At 37.0% G+C, this 9,632-nt stretch overlaps 1 protein-coding gene across 1 annotated transcript; it reads right to left on the reverse strand.

The window, feature by feature from the left end:
- Positions 1 to 325: 325 nt before the first annotated feature.
- On the reverse strand, positions 326 to 9,239 carry LOC113310934 (DNA gyrase subunit B, chloroplastic/mitochondrial-like). The gene is made up of 21 exons (XM_026559751.1): positions 8,968 to 9,239; positions 8,739 to 8,889; positions 8,248 to 8,328; positions 8,056 to 8,169; positions 7,917 to 7,973; positions 7,242 to 7,343; positions 6,678 to 6,828; positions 6,516 to 6,592; positions 6,214 to 6,324; positions 5,720 to 5,790; positions 4,906 to 5,047; positions 4,566 to 4,664; positions 4,309 to 4,437; positions 3,904 to 4,018; positions 2,861 to 2,928; positions 2,602 to 2,715; positions 2,391 to 2,507; positions 2,263 to 2,316; positions 2,062 to 2,167; positions 1,358 to 1,488; positions 326 to 770 (listed from the first exon to the last, which is right to left on the reverse strand). Exons 1-21 carry the CDS (start codon positions 9,102 to 9,104, stop codon positions 702 to 704), a joined length of 2,196 nt encoding a protein of 731 aa, XP_026415536.1. The 5' UTR covers positions 9,105 to 9,239; the 3' UTR covers positions 326 to 701.
- Positions 9,240 to 9,632: the final 393 nt, after the last annotated feature.

Genomic DNA, 9,632 nt, shown 5'->3' on the forward strand with positions numbered 1-9,632 from the left:
TATAATCACATCAATTAAAGGGATAATTTTAGAAATATCTCCTTGTTTAGTGATATGCTCATCGATTATGGGACAAAATCCAAAAGTAAATAGGTCAACTAATAGTGGGACGGATAGAGTACTATTTTAAATGTTGGGGCCTTTATACATGCACAATATACCACTTCAAATGCTGTGGCCTTCAAAAGTCGTTTTCAAGGTGTGGAAAGAACAATGCTGCTATTATGTTCTCATGACTGAGACCACCAGTATAGCTGTCTAGCCGACAGCCAAGGGAATTCAGGAATGCTTGTAAAAGAAAAACCAAAGTGAGATGCATCCAAAATTTATCAAATTCTCACCAACTGATTAGTAGAACTATAAAAGACAAAATCTATTACATTATATTACTGAAGATCAGCATCTGTCTATGATACATATTTCCCTCGTTAAAGAAGCAGAATACGTCTTTTGAGAAGAACCCCAAAACAACCGAGTTGATACCCAGTATCACAAAAACATTCAAAAGATCAAAAGATTGACGGCATCAAGCATATTGATAGATCAAAAGATTTAGCTGGTTGGAATGAAAAGAGTTCCTCTCCACGAGAAATATACTTGTAAAAGATCAAAATGATTTCCGGCTGCACTGATCATCTTTAATCTGAGAACCGAACTTTATATACGATAGCTGCATGTACATCACTGATAAAATTTAATCTTTAAATGTCGAGATCGTCTAACTTGATCTTGCGTGCAGAATCTTGAATAAGCTGCTTTCGCACATCCACCTGGTATACAGAGTAAAGACATGAGAATTGCAATATATCCATGCACAACTTAGGAAATATATGAACATGCAAAATATATTAAACAAAAAAGTTGCATAAAGCCCATTCCTTGTACTATGGAATTTAATGGTGGAAATGGGTATGCACCAAAGAATCCAAATTGATTGTTCGACATCCCTGGAACGGTGGAACCAGAAAGAAACAACTTGCAATCGGAACTGGTTTGAGCAAATATTAGTTCTGTTGTACTTGACTTGTTTTGGTAAGTCAATCTTAAACATCGACAAATGACCCAACTACAATCAAAACACCCCGATTTGATTCCCTAATCTGTGCATCCATTGGACTTACCAAAAAACAAATATCTGTGCACCCGAAGGAGAGAACAAAATTGCATGAAGCTCAAAAATCCAACTGGAACTAATATTTTGACATTCCTAAAAATGACATTAACACTCTGCGGAATATGCCTAGAAATAATAGGTCCAGATAATCCAATAGGCCCGAAGAATATCATGTAGTAGATTCACTTAAATATCTTTGCTGATCTTAAGAAAATTCCTGGACTAACAGTGGGTTTAACTTACCGAGGCGCCCATGAGAGAGGAAAACACCATATTGGCTTCAGCAGCATCTTCAACCACCATTCGCTTCAGTACCCTTCTTTCAGGATCCATTGTGGTTTCCCATAGTTGTAGAGGCATCATCTCACCCAAACCTTTTATGCATGAAAAACTGAAACTTAACAGTTTGTATTTCGTATCCAAACATACCAAAAGATGAATTCATAAATGATTTAAATTAAAACAAACTTTTGAAAAATAAAAGACAAGATACTGATTCTCCAGCAAGAACTTAGCAACCGAAAGAGAAAGCGGCTACATGAGATACATCTAGTAGATCCCTTGATAATAGTGCCAACTGAACATATCTAGCATGCTCGTATAACCAAATGATGCTCCAAAAGAACATATGAGTGCTTATGACATAAGTGCGGGGGGGAATTTAAAACAGACTATCATGCACATTTGACTTCTATCCACATGACACGTACTAGGATCTTTCTTCTTCTTCTTTATCCCGTTTAGTCTATGAGTAAGACAAGCTGGGTTCTTGCCATCCAACATTAGACATCGGTCAACAAGATCGAACTATAAAACTAGATGTGATGCGCTATCCATACAAAGCGCACTAATTTCAAGGATTTACTTTCATACAATCAAATTGCAATAACTACAAAAACAATAATTTCAAACATTTAGACAAGTGCCTTGATACTATCTGACTGTACCTTTGAACCTTTGGATGTTATAAGAAGCATTTGAGGGGAAAGTACTCTGAATACGCTCAAGCTCTTCTTTATCATAGCAATAATGTGCTTGCTTACCCCGTTCGACCTGGCAGTACAGAAGTAATTAGAAGATATGAAGTCTTAAACGGGTAACATAAATGGAAATGCAGTTCACACATACACATAAACAGAAGGTGTCACCTTATATAGTGGTGGAACGCCCACATAAATGCAACCTTCGTCAAATAGCGCTTTCTGCTCATGAGAAGAATCCATCAACCACATGAAATTCAGACCACTCAATTCAAGAAGAGGACACGGTACCTTACCTGGTATCTGTAGAAGAATGTCAATAAAAGAGTTCGGATGTGTGCACCATCAACATCAGCATCAGTCAGAATAATGATTTTATGGTACCGGAGGGCCTCTTTTTTAAAATCCTCTCCCTGAATGTGGAAATAACCAGTTAGTTATAAACTTATTCTAAAACCTAAATGATGATCACAGAAACTTGATTACAACAAATATATAATAAATAACCTTCACTCCAAGTCCAAGCCCAAGAATCAGATTTTGAATTTCTTGATTCTTGTACATAGCTGCCTCGTCCTTCCGCTCAATGTTTAGAATTTTACCCCTCAAGGGAAGAATAGCCTATACAACCAAGTGATTTTTAGATATCATTGAATTTATCAAGAAGCATGAAGTTAAAAGATACTCCCTCGGGTGATTAACGAGATTTGAAATCAAGTGTTATTTTAAAATAATGACACTATAAGGGATATGCTAAATGTTTCACCTGAAATCGCCTGTCACGGCCTTGTTTTGCACTACCACCAGCTGAATCCCCTTCAACGATAAATATTTCTGCAGTGTTATAGTGTGAAACCTTTAAGCTTAATGATGAGTCATATTTTGGAATTTCCACCCTCCATGAGAGATAACTATAGCATGCTACTATGTTAGTCAAAATTAAGTAACCTCAGTGTGTAAGATAAGTGAGAACACAAAACAACTACTTCAGCAACAAGTGATAGGCGGGAAGGGCTTCATCCTCCATGCCTTTATACACTTACCTCGGGTAACTGGCAGTTCACTAAGAAACAAATTTGGGACCAGTCTTGCTTACATTGGAAGTTCCACATCAACAGTAAGAATTTTAACAGCCTAGTGTTTCCATATAGATGCACATGTTTTCTTTTCTTTATTAGCTTAATCATTCGTCATTTGTCTAGATAGCGTTTATGTATTTCCTTTTTGCACATCTAAAACATGCACTGTTACGACATCAAAGATCAGCGAGAACTTCAAACAATTGAACTTGCACATTTCCATGCAAATGTCTACTGTGGGGTTAAGAATCTCCTTTTTGCAGATCTAAAACATGCACTAATACGTAATTCAAAGGTCAACGAGAACTAATATGACATTCAAAGGTCCGTGAGAACTTCAACAACTATATGTTTGCTGGAAAGAACATTAGGAAGTGGTCACATGCGCAAAATGTATTTTATCTGAGACCAAATAATTTGGATCAATGGTCAGAGCAATATAATTGAGTAACCAAGGATTTCTCATGTCAAATACGACTTATAACTACCGGCATTTTCCAAATCATTCTAATTAGGAATGAGTTAATAAACAATAACAAATACATGAGTATAAAAAACAACTGTACAATATAATAAGCACACAATTACACGAAGAACCATGAAAACTTCCTTTCCAACAAGCTTACACAAGAAGGTATTTCAACTAATTAACGACCTCATAACCATTAAATCAGATGTTATGTGCATGACGCCTGTAAGGCGAATAGTAAAAAGAGTGGTAATAACGTACCAGCTTCTGCAGGATCAGTAGCTGAGCAATCAGCTAATTTCCCAGGAAGAGAAGATGACTTCAGGACGCTCTTTTGCCTCACCAATTCCCGTGCTCTCTTAGCCGCCAAAGCTGCCTAAATAAGGAACCAACATTAAATATCAGATAATGTTTGTGTAGGCAAAGAAGAAAATATAGCCAAGGTGATCTTTAAAATAAAGTCCCCAAATGCAAGAAGTTGTCAACATTATTAATAAACCATGAGTCCAAGACACATGATAACAATTCAGGAACTGTACTTTTCTATAAAACAAACAGATAGCCTAATCATTTTGTAAAAACTCAACCGGGCAGAAAAAAGAAAAGAACACAACTTGAAAACCAGAACTCCACACAAATTGAAGTATATATATATAGTAAAAGTACCTTGAGAGCATTTAGAGATTTGGAGAGTATAGAATCTAGTACGTCAGGATGCAGCTCTAAGTACTCTGAAAGATACTCCTGCACAGATTGGTCAACCACTTTTCGAACCTCTGGATTTCCCAACCTCGTCTGTCAAATACAAAATAGAATAGGTACTGGAGTAAGATCTAAGCACCTCAAGCCGGCACAACATCAACCCGTCCTTGGAAAAACCTACTATAATAATTTATCGACATAACATTGAAGGGATCAGAAACCTTAGTTTGTCCTTCGAACTCCGGATTTGGGACTTTGACAGAGACCACACATGTTAATCCCTCCCTCACATGTTCGCCACTTAAACTGATATCTTTCTCCTGGAATAGAAAACAAATCAAGGGGGTTAGAGGAAAGTAATACAAGAAAAATACTTTGACCATCATTAACAGAGTAGACAATATCTAACAGCAGATATTAATACTGTAAGCGTTCTCCTGTAGGCAGTAGGCTTCCTCAGCGTATAGTTACTTTCAAAATGTTACTCACTGAACTGAAGAGCAATCTAACAACAAATGGCTAAGGAAATACAGATATGGCTGATTGTATGTATATACCCACCTTGATGACTTTTGACGTCTTTGCCAGATTATTAAGAGTTTTTGTTATTGCAGCCTTCACGCCTTCAATATGAGTACCTCCATCAACTGTCCGTATGCTATTAGCATATCCCAGCAATGTATCTGAATATCCATCTGAACACCTGATTGAAATTGATACTCAATTACAGTTTATAAATGCTGGCGCAAGCACCAGACGAAATGTATGTGAGGTGTATTATACTATAATTATAAGATGAAGTTATCTATATCATCTACCAAAAAAAAGGTAGATATTTTGGTAACCTATATAATGAACAGAGACTGAACCATCCATCCCTAATAGATGGAAGAGGCCAAATCAATCGCTTCATTATTCAGCCCAGAGGTCCAGTCAAATGAGTCCGACTCCAGTTGGCGAAGGGGGGATGCTACTGCATCATACTACCGCTTGAAAAGCCTCGAGCTTGATACCTTTTGCTACGACTCCCCTTAGTGATGGGAGATCGAACCATATTTCCCAAAGCCGTCACTGATGGGAAATGTCAAATCAATTCCAATTTTCATAGGTTAGGGTACAAGGGTTAAGACACAATCCAGTTACAAAAGAGAGCAAGCTCTGAGCATTGCATGGGATCAATGTTTCATGCAAGGATTTAATGTAAGATCCCACGTTCACAGAAGTTCAGGATTCCCAAGACTGACAAAGGTCTAGCGTCCGATTTAAAGTATTCCATGAGGCATGTGCTTCACTAGAAAATTTGCTGGGGTGGAGAATGAATGTAGATGAGAAGTAGATCAGTGTAGACAAGCATAAAGGATAAACAATTTTATACCATTCAAGGGCAACGTCAATAGTGATCCCATCTATCTGTTTTCTGAATCCGACAGTTTCATGGAGCGGGTTCTGGATCAGAAGAAAATAGTCATTAGATCCTTTATGAAAAATGAAACAAAATGTCGGACTACTTAGAAAATCAAGTGTGTAGTAGAAGTTGTTGCAATTCACAAGAAAAATACTAAAGGGGTGTATATATTTAAAATACGAACTACAGAGTAATAAAACGGTGGAGTTAAATGGTCAGCCTAGATTTCAGTCAACGCTCTTATAAATGGATAATTAATGGGAGCTTTTAAATAGATTAGATGTTTGGTACATCCTTAAACGTTATATTATATCCAATCTACTTTCCAGTATATCAGACATTATAATTCTCTCAAATATGAATTTAGCATCCCAAAAGCACCTTCCAACTCCATTCTGTAAAATAACTCATCCCTTAGGCTGTACTCCGATCACAAAAATATTCAAAGAGACCAATGAACATACCTTGTCGGTGTTCAGCCATTTAACATACTCAATCAATCCACCAGCATAGCAGTACTCATTGTGTTCTGCCTTCTCTGGATCTATATCCTCCTTCCGCAAAGCAATTGTTAGCTGTGGAAATGGAGGCCAAAAAACTCTAATTGAAGCAATGGGGGAAAAATGCGAAACAGCAACCCTATTGCACCAAAAAATAAGTGCTAACTAGGAAGTATGATATAAAAAATCAAAAAAAATAATAATAAAATTATCTCGCCGTAGATTGCGGTAAAATGTGAACTATTTCACAGTGACTAAGAAGTTACCTCGGGGTTAAGAAAAGCAAGCTCCCTTACTCTGCTAGCTATTGTTTTGTAATCAAACTCAATTGAAGTCGTAAAAACTGCAACACAATTGATAACCAAAATATAAACTCAAGCAGGTAAGGAAAAGAAATAAACTAATTAAGCAGCAGGATAAAGCAAGACCTTCTTTATCAGGCCAAAATCTGATGCATGTTCCTTGACGAGCACCCATTTCAGCAGGGAGTTCATGACAGGATAGAGAAGTCACTGGCTTTCCACGAGAGTAGGTTTGCTTGTATTCCATACCATCTCGCCATACAGTAACTTCTAATGCCTTTACGAAAAACAAGAACGCATTACAAGAATGATAACCTATACAGTTACAATTACTTTTTTTCATTTTCCCAATACATCTACCAGAACTAGGCATAGCTCAAAAATGTGGCATTTTTTTTCATAACACAGGAAAAATGAAACAGTGTACATTTTTTTCTTATGTTCTAAATTTCAACACAATTTTTTATCTTAGCCATCTACTTCACACTTTTCTCATAGTAACCAACAAAACTAGCTACAGCACAAGAAATCTGCCTTCTCATTTGTGCAGCAGCATATATCAAAACAGGAAATGTTCAAATCATGTACTTCTGAAGGAAAAAATAAGTAATATTTAATCACATCCTCTGTAAGATGGATGTAAAATATAACTATCAAAAGACAAAAAAAAAATTAGAAGAAAGTACACACCTCAGATAATGCATTAACAACCGATAAGCCCACTCCATGTAACCCCCCTGATACGCTGTAGCCACTACTTGCACCGCCAAATTTCCCCCCTGCATGTAACACCTGCACAATTTTGAATACAATCAAATTGAATTACCACTTTCACGGATAGGGGTTGAAATGCAACTTTTAAAGATCTATGATACTACACAACGTTCAAGAGATTGTAAACGGTTAAGAAAGTTAGTAGGCATCGGGCAGGTACGCCCCCATCGTCTAGCGGTTCAGGACATCCCTCTTTCAAGGAGGCAGCGGGGATTCGACTTCCCCTGGGGGTAGGTACTACGATAGGAGGTTGATCACAGATTCATCCATAAGTCTAAAATGGATTCTTCCTGTGGCTAACTTTTCATACTGTGATACTAACACACTTTTAAGTTTAATACACTGATAATCTAACTTTCTTTAATCAATCTTTAATGGTAGGATGTCAATGATTGCAGATTACATTATAAAAAATATTTTTTCTGAAAGAAGACCTTTAGTAATTGATGTGTACCATCACTCTATTAAGAGTCATGCCACATTATCCCATTTTCTATGTGTTGCATTAGCCGTTTCACAAGAAGAAGTCAAGAAACTCAAATATGATGAAAGAAAACAATGCACTGAATAATAAGGAGTAGTAATTGATACCGTCAAAACAGTCTCTAATGCAGATTTCTTGGTGGCTGGATGAAAGTCTGTTGGTATCTGCAAGAAAGGACATGTGAGACAGGAAGAAAAAAAAAAGGGAGAAAGCAACAGATTAAAAAAGAGCAATGAAGATGCATACCCCACGACCATTGTCAGTGATGCTCACAGAATTATCTGCTAGTAAGACAACATCTATCCTGGATGCAAATCCCGCCTGAGCTTCATCTACACCATTGTCTAATATTTCATAAACCTGAAAGAAAATATGAGCACTAAACATTAGCAAAAGCTAAAACAAGTCTAACTAAACACACAAAAGGAATGAGAATACCAAATGGTGCAATCCGCGTAGCCCGGTGCTTCCTATGTACATTCCTGGTCTTTTCCGGACGGGGTCTAAGCCTTCCAATACCTGAATAAAAAAGCACATGACAAACAATCATATATGAAAATTAGGATAACCACCCAGAAGTAAAACCAAAACCACATTTTTTATATAGCTGGCAAATTGTAGAATGTAATCTACTAATTGTTCGATAACTTAATCAATTAAACTAATCCGAAATCCAACTTGCGTATTAATTAATTACATTTCATCATCCCTTCTAACCAATTGAGAAGGTTTAAGCCCATAAAATCAAAAAAGCAAACAAGCTAATATAGCCATGGCCCTGGACATTCACAATCACTGAACTCACACAGCTTATCTGGTGCAGCACATGACCAATTTCTTACCCTATACACAAAAACCTCCCTAAATAGTTTTAAAATAACCTAAAATTAATGTGGATAACGATTCCAGGGAAGATAAACCGAACTTGCCTGAATCTGTTCGGAACCATAAGCTTTGGAACCTGAACTCTCGTGTACTGCTTCTGCAGCTGTGGGCGTAGACATAAAAGCTCTAGTAGAAACAGCAGCATTTCTCACCAAAAACCCACTTGAACCCACTCCTCCCGTACATAAACTCGCCCTGAAACAAATGAGCAGAATGAAATTTTTATCTGTAACTCGGACGACAATTTTGAAACAGATAAGGATAGTGTGATACCTGTTTTTAGATAAGAGTGGTGAACGAGAGACATTGCAGAATACCGAGGAAGATGATGAAAGAGAACGACACCGAGAACGTAGAGAAGCAGAGATGAGAAATCGAATAGCGAAGGGACGAGGCTTCAGGAGCACCATCAGAACTAGGGTTTCACTTTCCTCTGATGGTGTTTGTTTTCTTAATTTTGAGCAGATAAACCTTTCACTATCCAATACTCCCTTCCCTCTAAAACCCTTCTTCAGAGTTCAGACATACGAGTAAGAGACACGTATTGAAAAATGGGGAACTATCTGTAAACCCCGGAACAACTTATAGATGGGGATTTTTTTTTCTAGACCCATTTTAACACGATGGCTAAAGGTTGGTCCCATCATTAGCGGGGCTGATACCATTTGATATAAGACAAAAACCTTATAAGCGATCCCGGCCGTTGGATTACTAAAATGGTACCAGCGCCGTTAATGTTGGTACCAGCCTTTAATAATCATGAATTTTAATTTTTTCTATGAAAAGGAAAGCCATCATTTTAAATTATATTGTATATAGCGTTTTATTTTGAAGTACATAGGTTTATAATTTCACGTGGATATGTGGTATCCATTGTTTGACCAATAAAAATTGGAATCGCCTGGTCTGAAATTTTTGTTGATAAAATTTTTCATTTA

The sequence above is a fragment of the Papaver somniferum genome, chromosome 9 (genome assembly GCF_003573695.1).
Source record: "Papaver somniferum cultivar HN1 chromosome 9, ASM357369v1, whole genome shotgun sequence".
Lineage (NCBI taxonomy): Eukaryota > Viridiplantae > Streptophyta > Magnoliopsida > Ranunculales > Papaveraceae > Papaver > Papaver somniferum.

What these genes read in the sequence shown, in the direction of transcription:
- LOC113310934 (XM_026559751.1), bottom strand. Translation starts at nt 9,104, where the DNA reads ATGGTGCTCCTGAAGCCTCGTCCCTTCGCTATTCGATTTCTCATCTCT. An exon ending in GGCTTGGACTTGGAGTGAAG is followed by an intron (nt 2,508 to 2,601) that starts GTTATTTATTAT and finishes TTCCACATTCAG; the next exon opens with GGAGAGGATTTTAAAAAAGA. An exon ending in CCTCTCTCATGGGCGCCTCG is followed by an intron (nt 771 to 1,357) that starts GTAAGTTAAACC and finishes TCTGTATACCAG; the next exon opens with GTGGATGTGCGAAAGCAGCT.